Consider the following 14772-nt stretch of genomic DNA (forward strand, 5'->3'; position numbering starts at 1 on the left):
TTGGAAATAAGAAATGGGATAGTAGTATTCTGTGAGAATTCCTCTTTATTTCATAGTCATTTTTAATGTTTCTTTTTTGGCACTTAGAATGTGAATAATAATTGGAACATGGAAACTTCTTGGATTTAGAATATTTTCCAGGTTTGGGGTCCTTCCAGCTTTTCTAAAAGTTTCAAAACAGAAACAGCCTTTTTACTGTGTCTCTTTCAAGAACACACACCATTTCCCAATCTCTTAACCAAGCATTGATCTGCCATAGATTAAACAGTAGTGTCCTATATTTTCTACTAACATTCCTCCGTCTTTGTTAGGCAATGGAAGCCTCCAACTTTTGTCTTTTCGATTAAGATACAGAACAACTCCATCACACAGTCTTTTTTTTTCTCTTTTTTTTTACTTTAGTAAGATCCTCTATCAATTCTGTCTCCTTCACTTGTGCCCAGAATACCTGGGAATTACAGGTGCTCACATCCAAGCACTGGCTCGCTGCCCAGCTTCTAGGTTCATTATGGAAAAAGCCAGACAGCACTTTACATAAATGTATGCATCAGTTTTTTTTGCTCTGTGCTGGTACAGGTTTCCATTCTGCCTTCTCTCCCCCCATAATCAAGAGAGGACCTAGATGTGGGTCTTTATCATCATCTTTATCCTCAAGCAAACACTTCATTGATATGAGTGAGTTAATCAGATCCTGAGCAGCAGACAGGCCTGAAACTGTGGCTGTTGAATTTAAATGCTGTATTTCTGCTGTATGCTTCTAATTAAACCCTGCAGTTCTTATGTGAGACTCAGAAATTCTTGAACACTTCAGTCTGTAAATTTCTCTAAACAAAGGCCCCTCTCTCGATCCTGTTGTAGCTGGTGGCAGTATTTCTAGATGACCTGGAAATAAATCAAAAGAGACTTCTCTTTTGCTGTCCCTCACTATAAAAGTTCTTTATAACAATTTCAAGGAATCTGACACAACTGTACAAATCTAGCACTTGGTTGCATAATATGTTAAAAATACATTTTTGTCATCATAATTTTTTGTTCTGTGCAACTTCAATGATATTATTAAGTCAGAGAGCCAACAGTAAAGTATTCTATACCGTCAGACTTCCTTGTCAGGTGCTGCTTACAGTCTCCCTTGCAGACCTGCACCCTGTGCACGAGGTTTTAATACATTTACCTACAGCAGCATCTGTCTTGTATGTAGTCCTACATTGTTGAGTGGAGCTCCTTTTGGAGGAAGCTCATTGTTCCATGTGCAAGTAGGAATGCCATTAAGTTGGTCCTAAGTAATTTGACGAGTGACTTATGTCAGTTACATCCTTGTAACTGGCATTCTCTTATGCATCCCAAGTTCAACTTTATGGAGGTTAATTTGGGGAAAACACTGTAGAAGGGGAAGCCAAGTACAGCATGTTGCACTTTCATCCTGAGGTCTTTCCACCACAGCCTATGGAATGACATCAGCTACAAATGGCCGTGCTGACTGCACAAGATTATGTTCTTTAAAATAACTATATAAAAGTATAAGTGAATTATGTATATACTAATAATTACATAGAATCACAGTATCACAGTATGTTAGAGATTGGAAGGGACCTCAAAAGATCATCTAGTCCAATCCCCCTGCCGGAGCAGGAACACCTAGATAAGGTTACACAGGAACGTGTCCAGGCGGGTCTTGAATGTCTCCAGAGAAGGAGACTCCACAACCTCCCTGGGGAGCCTGTTCCAGTGTTCTGTCACCCTCACTGAGAAGAAGTTTCTTCTCAAGTTTAAGTGGAACCTCTTGTGTTCCAGTTTGTACCCATTTCCCCTTGTCCTATCATTGTTTGCCACTGAGAAGAGCCTAGCTCCATCCTTGTGACACTCCCCCTTTATATATTTATATACACTAATAAGGTCACCCCTCAGTCTCCTCTCCTCCAAACTATAGAGACCCAGCTCCCTCAGTCTCCTCATAAGGGAGATGCTCCACTCCCTTAATCATCTTAGTTGCCCTGCGCTGGACTCTCTCCTGTGCTTTAGGAAGGCATTTTATAATAATGTTATTTTAGGAAATACTAAAAGATAAAGAACATTTTTCAACATCCTTTGGTACCAGAGACCATTCAACTAGAGCTACCTGTTGGCTGACTCACCTGCCCCTGGAGAACCTGGTGTGTTAGCAGTTGTCATCACTGTGGGGACACAGGAAAGCAAAGGCAGAAGTCTGAAGTAGACTGCTGCTCACCTGGTCATAAAAGAATAAAAATCTTACAACCTTATAGATGAGCCTCTCAGAGTGCCTTAGCTGTGGTTCGCTGCTCCCTGCAAGCAGTGTTTTGAGAAATCATTCTCAGAGGTGTCATGTTCTCATTAACAGTTTGGTACACCTCCTGTCTGAAAATGTTTGTAGTTCTAAATCCTGTCAAGGCTGTGGTGAGCCATTGCGGAATGGTTGGCTGCATCACTTCAACAGCTAGGCAAAAAGAATTCATTTTTGAAAGGAAACTTGGGCGTTTACTGATTTGCAGTTGATAGATTCTGGTAATGCAGCAACAAACTCTAGCATCAACCTACTACAAAAGTAGGAAATAATTAAATGATTTATTGAAATCCCCACTGACCCATGCAATATATAATTTTTATTAGGTTGTTAATGGCAACTGTACAACAGACACCGGTGAGTCAGAAATCTGTCAATTCCTATTGCTGGAAAACAGTATGAACTTTCAAAGACTAGCATGTCGCTATGACTTGAAAAGATCAGTTTTTCTCTGGGCTTAAGACCAGAGACTTAAGACTTCTTTTGTCTGAAAAACTTAACAAGAGCTTTCTTAGAACTCCACACTTTTAAGTTCGCGTATCACGGATAGCAGTTTGGCTCTGTGTCTGCTTCTGTTGAAACCAGTCCAAAAACATGATTTTTTGGTTGTTCTAATATGATTCCATTGAGTAAGAATCATCAGTATATTCCATACTTAGTAGAAAACAATGTTGGATCTCTCAGCAGTGTCTACTGTCAGACAGTAGAGAAAGCTTATTACCCTGAAAGTGGATTTGTTATTTCATTCCAATTAACAAATACCTATGGCTGCAATAAACAGCTCATATAAGACGTCAGAGGAAAAATTCAACCACATGTGGTTGTCCAAGCCTGGTCACAAGCAGGAACGCTGTTTTATTGTTCATCCGCAGTCACGTAGGAGCCTGTTCTCAGGTTAATTTAAACAGAGCTGACCGGTTTGATTTCTTGTTTTGAATTACAGAGTAAATACGGGGCGGGAAACTCATTTGTGTTGCTGCAGGAAGCAGCGGGAGTGTTCCCGTAGCGCTCCGGTGCTCGGCACTGCGGCCAGCTGACAGCAGCACTGCACAACCGCGCCGCAGCTCAGCAACACAACCCCAGCCCCCCGTCCCCTCTCCTCATGGAGGTGTCGCTGGGCCCGGACCCCGGCTCCCCTCAGCGTCCGCCGCCCCGCCTCGCCGCCGCGCACGCCCCGCCCCCGGTTCCGGGCTCGGGCCAATGGGGTTGGGCGTAGGGTGGCGGCCCCGCCCCTCGGCGGGTTCCCTGTCTCTGCGGGCGGCGCGGAGCAGCAGTGAGCGGAGTGGTTGTTACCGGTTATGGCCACGGTGCGGGAGAAAGCGGCGGCGTTGAACCTCAGCACTATCTGCAGCCCTGCCGCTAGACCACCCGGTACGAGGCGGGGGCTGCAGCGGGAATAGGACGGTGGCTGGGCAGGGGGAGAGGGCTGCGGGGCGCCTTCAGCCCGGGCGCGGTGGGGACAACCGGTGAGGTGAGGTGAGGTGGGTCAGCCGGGTCAGCCCGGCTGAGGGCTCGGAGGGTTGGGGCCGTCCTGCCCGGCGCCCGGCCGCGGTCCGCCGGGAGCTCCGTGCCGGCGCCTTTCGCGGTTCAAAAGTTGGCTGCTCGCCAGTGGAGGGAGGTGTTTCCGTCCAGGAGGCCCTGTCCGGGCTCGGTGCTGCGCCGTCGTCCCGCACAGAGCTCGTCTGTGGCTGGAGCCTGTCGGATGCCGGTGGAGCTGCGACCGGCGGAGAAGGACGGGCGGTTGTTTCTGTCCTGGAAACAAGCGAAAAGCGGGTGGCTCATCAGTTTTAGTTGAAGAGGTGTTCTGAGCAACCTGGTCTAGTGGAAGTTGTGCCTGCTCATTGCAGGGAGATTGGACTAAGTGACCTTTGAAGCTCTCTTCAACCCAAGCTATTCTATGATCTATGAGTGCAGCGTGAAGGGCTATAAAGCTCGCCTGTTCGGAGCAGCTTAGGCTTTTTCCTCCACCTCGAGCACCTTAACTTTGTAAAACCTTGTAACGTTAATTCCAAGCTTAATACAGCTTCCCAAAACAAAAAAAAAAAACCCACAACAAAAAAACAGGAGTGGTGTGTGGAAGGGTGAGGTGATAAAGAGTGGTAGGAATATTGTAGGTGGTATGTGTTGATATGTATTTTAGCAACAAGAACCAGAGCTGGTGTATGTTTGGTGGCGCTGGGTTTGGGTTTTTTCTTATTTTCCTTCAAAACAGGCTAGTCTGGAAGGAAGCTCTGTGTTGTCTGCTCTGCCTACCTGAAGGTGTCATCAGGTCAGAGTATCAGCAGGTGTGTGCTTTGTCCATCTTGAGCTTTTAAAGCTTTGGGAACTGGAGGTCATGGGAGGTCTCTGTCTTGTCTTTAGTGCTTTGTATGGAAAATGTTTTTTTTTTTTCACCTGACCTGAATCTTTTCAGAAAGCAGGTGTCTATTTGATAGTGTCTCTGAAGATCACTGTTGCTGTCCTTTGTAATAACACTGTTGGCCTGTTACACTGTTGTGTTCACTGCCTTGTTTATTATTTTTTTTCCTCCTTTTCAATCTTTAGTGCCCCAGACTTCCCCCTCTCTCTGCCAACTTGCTCATTTCTGGGCTCTCTGGCAGATGGAGATCAGCTGGAAACTCTGATGCCCAAAGTTGGGATACAGTTCTGTAACTAAAGCCCCTTCAGACTAAACAGAACAGAAAAAACATCTCCCGCATCTCTGTGGAAAATGTTCATGGTAATATGTTCCAGAACAAGTTGCATGTTGGTTGGTTTTGGTGTTTTTTTTTTTTCTTTTCGAAACACTGCATGGCACTGTTAATTCATTTGGTTTGAGGTCTGTCATAATCCCAGATGGCTTTCGGTAGTATTGCTGCCAGTACCCCATTCCATATTTTGTCTTTCATCTTTTGATTTCTGTCCTCTTCCTCTGCTTTCTCTCTTAATAAATTACTCATCTCCTGAGAATCATGTGTTCTAATTCTAACCTCTCTGGTGGCTGCAACCCTTCCCAGTGAGGTGCCACCTGCAAACTTTGCAAGCATGTTTTGTGTTCTTAAGTCTTTGTGGAGGCTGTGTCTAGCCTCTGGTCAAACTGTTAGTTGTTAGCATACTATTATTAATCAGATTGGTAAATGAGTAATAGCTCAGTGGTTTTATTGGGGGGAAGAAGGCTGCTTGGTTCAAGGAAGTGGCATTGAGTATGCAGAGCTTAAAGCTCAGCTGGAGCTATGGTAGGATAAACATGTTGAGTAATTGGTGTCCCAGGAGAAGTCTTGATCTTGTTAGTGATATGCTAAGCACTGATAAAGGGTAGCTTGTATGTATGCACAATCCTGCAGGAAACAAGGTGTCTCTTCTGTCTGATGTGTCTCTTCTTTCTTGCCCACCTGCATAGTTCTGTCAGTGTTAGCGTAGGAACTGGCAAGTTACAAGTACATGCAGCTAGCTCTTCATTGTGGGAACATGTGTGCTTAGAAGTAGGTCCTGCAAGTGCAACTTGTTAGGTGATGGAGGAGTGTGAAAAAGGAAAGTGTCAAAGGGACAAGCTGGAAAAGTAGAAACTCCTGGTTCTAAAGCTTCAGGCTAATGTCATTTAGTGAAAGCAACCACCTGAGAGGGGCACCTTTGTACAACGCCGACAGACTTGCTAAGAAGGTAACTAAATGTTAATAACTGAGCAACCCAAGCCAAGCTGGGAGACTCAAAGCTTTTTAAATCCTTACAAGATGCATGAAAGCTAGGAGCTGAAAAGGAGGCAGTTCTCTAATTGCAGTGTGAACTCAATCTTTATGCTTTCTCTGTTCTTAGGCTTTAGCTTGGCGCAGAAACCATTTGGAGCGACATATGTCTGGAGCAGCATTATCAATGCACTTCAAACTCAAGTGGAGGTGAAAAAGCGTCGCCAGAACCTGAAGTGCTATCATGACTGTTTCATTGGTTCGGATGCTGTGGATGTTGTCTTTGCTCATCTTCTACAGAACAAGTATTTTGGGGATGTTGATATTTCCCGTGCTAAAATAGTGCGTGTATGTCAAGCGCTGATGGATTACAAAGTATTTGAGGCTGTTTCAACGAGGGTCTTTGGGAAAGACAAACGCTCTGTATTTGAAGACAGCAGTAGTAGCCTCTACAGATTCACCAATGTCTCAAACCAAACGGAACTGGATAAAGATTTCCAGCAGTGTACACCACAAAGGTCAGTACATGGGATGTGAAGATAAGTCCTTTTTTTTACAAGAGGAAAAGTTGTGTATTCTGGGGGAGAGAAGGTGAAACTGCTGTACAATTACAGGACCTGGGGGAGGGGGGATAAGGTGGGTGGAAGATAGGTAGGAAACAGCAATTTGGAGTGAGTAAATGATTGAGCCTGCTTAATTATTTTTCCTGTGTCTGTTATCATGTTGCATTAGGGGAAGAAGGTAGAGATGAGGTGCATTACAGATACTGATCTGTTGGGTTCTAAACCAATATAACCAATTGGAACTCCGGTGCATCAAATTGTTCCACTGCATTAGGCTGTTTCTATAGTCACTGCACACCTAGTTCTGGCATAAGCCAGTAATCCATCCAGTCTTTAAGGGAGGGGTGGGAGGGGCAAACCCCAGGTAAAAAATTTCTTCTTTCAGCATCTTGGCTTCACTACATTTCAAATGTACCTTTTTGAAATGTTTTCAGCTGTTTGTTCATGCAGGTATGACTTGTTCCTAGGCTAGGTAGCAGGCTGTTGTGCTACTGCATGCCATTGCAGAACCAGGGGGAAGTCCTGTGGTGAGGTTTTGTTTCCCTGTCTCTTTAGGAGTGGGCAAAGAGAACCCTGGTACTAACTAAACCCTCACAAAGCAGAACACATTGCTACATGGATGATGTGGTATCAAATAACTGCCCTTTAACAGTGTTTGTCAGGCATTCATCTCTGAATGTATTCTGACGTATTCTCACAAAGAAACTATGTTCATGTTGTCCTGCTTCCCCCTCTTCCTCCTCCCTTGCACGCTCCCCTTGCTCTTGTTCTGTACTAAAGCAAACTGTCCCAAATTTTCTTTGGGAAAAGAATTAGTGAGGAGTTAAAAAACCACTTTAATCGACTGTGGTATTTAAAAATACATGTTTTAAAATATATTCATTACAAAGGCTGTTAAAGCAAGACTTGAAAGATAATGGACAAACAGTCATGAAGCAAGATTATTCATGTTCTATTAGTGCAGAATGAAGGCATTTTTCTTCTGGGCAGGGCACAGACCCGTTGGATTACATTGCTTCATTTGCTGAAAGGAACAGATTTATTGATAGAGACAGCTTGTCACATATACAGCAGACAGTGGGCATGAAAAGGATTTTGCAGTGTCCTAAACTGAAGAAGCTATACAAATTGAAATGAAACAAATATGCTTGGAGGAATAATGATTCTGTGTCTGGAGTTATGTGATCTACTCAATAGCATATGAAAGCAATTCCAAGAAGAACCAGCTAACCCAAGAAGTGGGTGACAGGTTTCCTGAAGCCTTCCATTAGTTGATGGCATGAATAAGCCACATAGCTTTAGGATTGGTGTTGCCACAGAGCAATCACCACCTAAGTTTTCCAAGAACAGCTCTTGAATTTTTGTCCTCACTTCACCACCAGGAATAACATCTTCAAACTCCAGAGGTTTTAAGGGGGGAGCTTTGTTTGGGCCTTTTTTGTTTTAAATACTTTTCCCTCCTTAACCATTTTGTCATCTTAGATTCTCTGTGGTAACTGAGGTAACTTGCTAATGCTGTTGTGTCAAGTTCCAAGAGAAGAACTCTGCACTTGCATGCACATAGTTCTTTAAGGTGTCGCACATTCTCCTGTGTGACTTGGACAGAGAAAGTTCAAGGCAGGGGAGAGGGGGGAGAAGACTACATGAATAGTTACGTAGATAGAACAGTGTGTAATCTCAGTCAGTTACCCATGTGTGTTACATGGTATGTTTGGTTTTCTACATACGGATATAGACATAAACGGTTTTTTAATCTCAGACATGAGAAGAGCATGCTGTTTCACACTACTCCTGTCAAACCAGAAAGCTTGGAGGATCTCTGGGAAAACCTGAGTTTAAAACCTGCAAATAGCCCTCAAGTAAACATCTCGGACAGCTTGTCCCGTCGAGGTAAGCCAAGCAATGTTGCAGCCATTTGTGGGAAAAGGATAGGATGCACTGTAGGACTGAAAAGGCTTATGCCTTGTCAGGTTGGAGAGGGAATCAAACTGACTCTCATAGTACTTTGTTTTGAAAACAGTATCATAACAAAGGTGAATTGTATTTGTTGCAGGCTTGCTTTTTGCCTTTTTATTTCACCAGGCAGGACCTGTTATCTTTAGTTGAAATAAGCCAACATTGAATTTTGTGGAGGAAAAAAACTGTACAGAGCTTGATCTGAGTTAAGAAGATTTTTCATAATATTTAATTATCTGCTCTACTTTTGTGCTTGACATTGCCAACAGTCTGCTGTTAGCTAGAACTCTTCCCTTGTGAATCTGCACCATCCAGCGTTCCTTCAGTATTGTGTGAAACTGTCCTTGACAATTTATGTCTTCTCTCTGACAGGGCTCTGTTCTAGTGTTCTTCTTCCTTTGGTTAAAATGTTAACATATCCTACAGACTCTCAAAACTTGAGCCAGATCATAGCTGTGGAAGCTGTGATAAGGACAGTCTCACAGTTACACTCTTGTTCTTAATTCCTTATCTAGAACAAATGTTGCTTGCAAATTAGAGCACAAAGAATGTAAGGCACTTCAGATACTACCCAAAAAGCAGTTCTCCAGCAGTTGTAGTTAACTAAACAAACAGCTAATTCTTGCCTTTTGCAGTTATAAAAGACACAGGTGTTAAGGGCTGTGCTCTCTGCTGCTGTAAATCTTTGTTTTGGTAAAATTCATCTGTTCGGTTAAGACTGGTGGGAGGAAGGGAGGGGGATGTCTTTCATAATCTCTTTTTGCACTTGCTGCGTCACCATGTGCTTTGTGTATTTCATCCTTCCCAGTTATTAATGAAGTATGGCAAGAACAAACAATTGCTCGTCTGCTGCAGCTTGTGGACCTGCCACTCCTTGAGTCTTTACTTGAGCACCAAGAGATCAGGCCTCAGCTTCCACAACCAAGGAAGGGAACTGGATATGTCATCACAAGTAACTACCTAGACAGAGAAATTCTCAAGGCTTTCAGTGACTCACAGTAAGTATTTGTCACTCGCCCCTGCAACTTCAAACAACTGTCTGCCTTCATAGGAATGTAAAGCACAGTTGATCTTTGGGTAGAAGTGTAGCAGTCTCCGGTACTGCAGGAAGGATGTGAGCAGGTGCTTTTCTACCAGTTAGACTTGACTGGATAATTGGTAAATAACAGTTGCTAGCCTCTAAATCAGAAGTAGCCAAGACAGTTTCTGCTAAACATTCTGAAGATTTTATTTATTATTATTTTTTAATGCAATGGTAGTGTTTTATAGAGTTTGGAGGGGGATTGGTTTCTGCATTGAGGGAAGAACACAGCATTTTGCTGTGACATTCAAAATTTTTCTATTAAAAAAATACTTGAGGGAAATAGTTCAGTTTCTCCTACTACAGTAAGAGCCAAAAATGTTGAACATGAAACTGTATATAAAGACAGTTTAAAGCATAGTCTGGAAAATTTACCAATCTGAATCTGATTAAGGTTCATGTTTCTGCTTATCTAGCAATAATTATGTCCTTGTCTAACAGTAGAGGACATGACTAACTTTAGGTTTAACTGCTCGTGACTGTTTACTTATGTGGATTACTAATTATCTTGATTAAATACCTAACGGAGATACATGGCTGTGATCTACCATAGTGTGTCAGGAAAAGTCTTTTTTGTTTTTTGTGTCAATTTCTGATATATTTAAGTACCTACACAAGCAGTTTTCACTGTGACTAAGAAACCAGTCTACCTGCTTTCTGTGGAAAACAGTGCGACTCTGAAAGGCATCATAAAGTAATGCTACAAAGTTAAACCACTCTGTCTTCTAGGACAGACGAATGGCTCTCAGCAGCAATAGATTGCTTGGAATATCTTCCAGATCATATGGTGGTAGATATTAGCAGGAACTTGCCTGATCAACCAGACAAAGCAGACGCATGGAAACTACTGCTGTTTGAAAATATTGGTAGATACTATGGCCAAAAAAAGGAGCCACTGTTAAGCCATGCATCTGAAATTCATTCAGGAATTGCAGAACTACTAGGTAAGTAAAATAAAGTTGCATTCCGAAGCTTATGTGCGAGATGCACTGACAAACTAAGTATTTACTACAGCAGCTAAGCTTAAAAGTTGACTTCAAGCCAATGGGCTTTTTTGCTTTCTAGTCATGAAGGCTGTGCTTCGAAATTTTGGTCCTGACTGTATGCAATTCTGTAGTTCTTGTTCAGGCCTATGTAGAATGGCTGTGAAACTGGAGTGCTATAATTTGGCAGTTGGTATCCATGGAAAGTAAATATCCACAGGAAATTAAATAAATATGGTCTAATATTAAATATTTAGGCTATAATATCTAAACTTAAAGCTGTGTGTATGCTTTGTACTACCCCATTTGCAACTCTCCCCTCTTTTCAACAGAAATGTGCTTCTTAGATTTCATGTTAAGACAGCATTTTAGAAAGCTGTTCATGTTTTAGTCCTCAGTTAACATCATCTCATCCTTGTTCTCCTTATTTTTCATCCTTTTCCACCTTGATTATTATTCTTGTTGGTGGGAATAGTTTGCATTTATATCCCATTCCTCCTCCCTACGTGATAAAGGGAGGATACTAGTACATATCCAAAGTGGCTATTCTGCATAGTGTGGCAAATTAAAACTTAGGAAGCTTTACAAAATGGTTTGCAATTAATTCATGGAGCTAGCTTGCTTATCTGGGACGCATTCCTCATTTCTTGCAAGATGATTATTTCCAGAACAAGAGGTTGTTCATTTAACTGAAACCCTTTCCTTTTTCAGTGTTTCACATGCCACTCAGAATGGCTGAACTGCGACTGAACTTAACTGATAGTGAGTTGTCTGAATGCAAACCTGGGTGTGGGCTGTTCTCCCATTGTATGCAAACAGCTCTAATCAGCCTGGGAGGAATTTTTATGAGAATGAACTGCTTTGTTTGACCAGTTCCATCTAGAGATGTGAACAGTGGCTAATTTAGGTGTTCCATTGTAACATTTATTTAAGTAAATATGGCAATAGATACTTTTATCTCTCCCCAGTGAATGGGAAGATGGAGCAATCTTTAGAAGCTGTTCAACTCTATTTGAAACTCCTAGACAGCCAAATCAGGGAGGAGTTCAGAAGACTACTGTACTTCATGGCTGTTGCAGCACATAATTCTGAGCTCAAACTACAGGAGGAGGTAAATGTGTGTACTTAACTGTTACATGTTGCATTACAGTTACTGAAATCACAGATACTGGTCAGAAAACACATTTGTAGCTTAGATACATGACTGCAGGAAAAGCAATGGCTGTACAAATCCAAAAGTAATGCCCTTCTTGAAGGAGGAGACTAAGTCTCCTCTTTTGGTCATTTATTTCACATTATTCTTCAGAGTGACAACAGGATGGTTGTGAAAAGAACATTCTCTAAGGCTATTATCAACAATAAAACGTTATCCAGAGGGAAAACTGACCTCCTGATCTTGTTCCTTGTGGACCACCAAAGAGATGTGTTAAAGGTAAGAGCTAGAAGGTGACCAGTATGTTTCTGTTATCTGGTGCGCTTATGCAGAATTGCCTTTTCCTAAACTGCTGTTTAACTGTTTTCTCTTTCTGTTCAAGATCCCAGGGACACTGCATAAAATGGTCAGCAATAAACTGTTGGCTTTGCAAAAAGGTCAAGATCCGAGTAACGTAACAGGTAATACCTTAAACAGAACTTTTTATTGTCTTGCACCCAAATAGAAATAAAAGGGACTGAGATCATGTGCAAAGACATTGCTGTAACAATGACTAATTTGACTCTGGAGGATGGGTCTGTAGAATCTTGTGTGGTGTTAACTGTTTGAATGCCTCATGTTTCCTTTTTAGGCTATACTTTTTGCCAGAAACTTGATGAAAGAGAGTATCGCTCCACTACAGAGAAGACCACAAAAGATGAGCTGTTATCTTTATTGAAAGCTATTGATGAAGATTCAAAGCTCTCTGACAAAGAGAGAAAGAGACTGCTAGGTCAGTTTCACAGTAGCAATCCAAGTATTTTTATGCAGTATTTTGGAGACAGAGTTACTAATATGTATGTTTGATTTTACAAATAGATTGCTTTCTATATTCCAGCATTGAAAACACTAATATATTTGTAAATCTTTTGTATTCATGTATCTAATAAAATTATTTTGTGGCAATGGATGGAATTTTATACAATTATTACCAAAGCCAACAGTACCAAAGTTTAGCCCATTCTTACAATTCAGCTTTGCTCATTCTGACTTGCTGTAGGTCCAAAATAATCCTTCGTTTCCTCACCTAAAGCCAAGTCTACTGCCTCCCTCTATTTAAATATGAAAATTGGTGAGACCCCTCCGTGAGCAAGACCTCTGCCTTCCTTTACCCCAGTACTGAACTTTTGCTGAACAGTTTTTTCTAATTGCCCTTGCATTTGTGACTATCATGGAGCATTGATCTTTGACTTGCTGTGCTGTGGACAGAGCTGAGTAATGCCTTCTGCTTGACACTCCACAGCTTTTCCTCAAGCTTGCCAGCTTAACTATACTGTGTGCGTATATGGAAAAATTACTATGCTGTTTTAAGCTAAAGGGCACTGTATTGAGGAATTGTTGTGTACCCTGAACTCCCATTGGGATGATAAAGATATTCTGGATTTTTAGTCAGTTTGGCTTTGGCTGCCACAGAACATACTGTTTCTGGCTAGTTATTTTCATTTCTGCAGTGTTTTGCTGTTTGTAAGTCTTAATTGATGTCACCAGCAGTAATTAGAAAAGAGCTGGAACAAATGAAAGGCCTTTGGGTTTTCTTCTATTTTATCTATATCTACTCTGGTAGTCTCAAGCTGTGCAACACAGGCAACTGCAAGCAGGGAAAATATAGTATGATTAGAGATCTAATTGTGATTCATGTGGGGCTGCCTCTTGTAGGGGTAATGCCAGCAAAACTCCCTTACAGTCACTATTGCAAGAAATCAAAAACTGTTCCATATACAGTGTTGATAGAGCTCTGTTCTCTTGTATTTGGGGGGGAAAAAGCTGTCTTAATTGGGATCAGTGGTAATTTAATAATGAAAAAGAAGTAGTGCTAAATTATAAATGCATGTGGTGGGCTATTTTTATAAACAGTCCTATTTGAGATACTACTCTGTAATGTCCCACTGAGTAACTCTGCAGTCATTAGCGGTGTCTGTTGCCACTGGCTATTGTTTCTCCAGAGTACTTTATCTGAATGCGAGATGACAACTTGGTGTGCAAGAGAGTAACGTGTTACTGTACTCTGGTGGGGGATGCAAGACAAATGTGTAAGAGGCTGATTCTAGTCAGTTAGAAAGGGCTTCTGAAAGACAACCAGTTCTTGAACACTAATACTACGGGTTGATGTCTAACCCTTACTCTTCAGTAGTTACTTTTTTTAGTTCTTGGTTTCAATTGAAGGCTTCTGGTTATAAAGGCACTTTTTTTGGGAAAAGTGGCTTAACTCGCACTTTAAAACGTGGGGGTGGAAAGGCAGTTTCTTGATCATCTTTTGAAGTTACTTATGCATGGGTTGCCTTTTCAGCAGAGGTATGTTCCCTTTTTCTACATATTCCACCATTACTGTTAAGAGGATCTGTTTTCTATCTTTAAAATGAGGTCTTGTCTATGGCCCTTGCCTGCTGGAGTGCAAACTCTTAATTACAGATAGCGGTGCACTGTGCAGTCACTGGGTTGGCTTTGGTGCGAAGCATGATTTTGGGCTACGGAAATGCAGGCTGTGGGGAAGAGCCTGGCACCAGGTGATGTTCGGGAGCATTCTGATAGGCACAGCATCAGAGGCTTACGTAACAGTACCTGAGATGGAAGTTAGAAGGGACTGATGGTCACAGTGTGCGGTGGGTAAGGTGTCTGTAAGTGAATATGCGCTAGCAGGACAGCAACAGAAAGCCGGGGCTGCTTTCCCTGGTTGCTGGGTGGATTTAACCTAAGAAGGGCAAGGTGGTAGGAGCAGACACCTATTTGTCTGTGCTAGAGCCTGGCTGGAGGCTGCAGACGTGCAGCCCTTGTTCTGGCCCAGAGGTGACTGCTAGGAGTCAGGGTTCCTGAAGCAGATGCAAGCCCCCCACTCCCCTCACAACGCACCCTAACCAACGCACTGAGCCTCTGGCCCCACGCTGAGGGGTACCCCCCCCCCAACATCGACGCACGGAGGGGCGGTGATTGCTCGCCTCGCCCCGCCCCCGCGCGGAGGGACGGGGAGGCGCCGGGCCAGGCCCTGGGCAGCCGCTGGGGCCGAGCCTAGCGGCGGCGGCCGGCAGGGAGGGTGGGGTC

At 42.7% G+C, this 14772-nt stretch overlaps 1 protein-coding gene across 1 annotated transcript; it reads left to right on the plus strand.

Moving 5' to 3' along the window:
* Nucleotides 1-3589: 3589 nt before the first annotated feature.
* DEPDC7 (DEP domain containing 7) lies at nt 3590-12646 on the plus strand. Its single transcript, XM_061356597.1, has 9 exons — nt 3590-3670; nt 6092-6479; nt 8284-8414; nt 9289-9478; nt 10291-10505; nt 11513-11655; nt 11851-11976; nt 12080-12158; nt 12329-12646. Exons 1-9 carry the CDS (start codon nt 3598-3600, stop codon nt 12541-12543), a joined length of 1560 nt encoding a protein of 519 aa, XP_061212581.1. The 5' UTR covers nt 3590-3597; the 3' UTR covers nt 12544-12646.
* The last annotated feature ends 2126 nt before the right edge of the window (nt 12647-14772 follow it).

Source organism: Neopsephotus bourkii, unplaced genomic scaffold (assembly GCF_033783945.1).
Source record: "Neopsephotus bourkii isolate Nb327-2 ecotype Australia unplaced genomic scaffold, CSIRO-AGI_Nbou_v1 NB_860, whole genome shotgun sequence".
NCBI lineage: Eukaryota > Metazoa > Chordata > Aves > Psittaciformes > Psittacidae > Neopsephotus > Neopsephotus bourkii.

Excerpts from the sequence above, each read along its gene's own strand:
- DEPDC7 (XM_061356597.1), top strand. The coding sequence starts at position 3,598 with ATGGCCACGGTGCGGGAGAAAGCGGCGGCGTTGAACCTCAGCACTATC. Across the intron at positions 3,671-6,091 it reads CCCTGCCGCTAGACCACCCG|GCTTTAGCTTGGCGCAGAAA; the intron begins GTACGAGGCGGG and ends CTCTGTTCTTAG. Across the intron at positions 8,415-9,288 it reads GGACAGCTTGTCCCGTCGAG|TTATTAATGAAGTATGGCAA; the intron begins GTAAGCCAAGCA and ends CATCCTTCCCAG.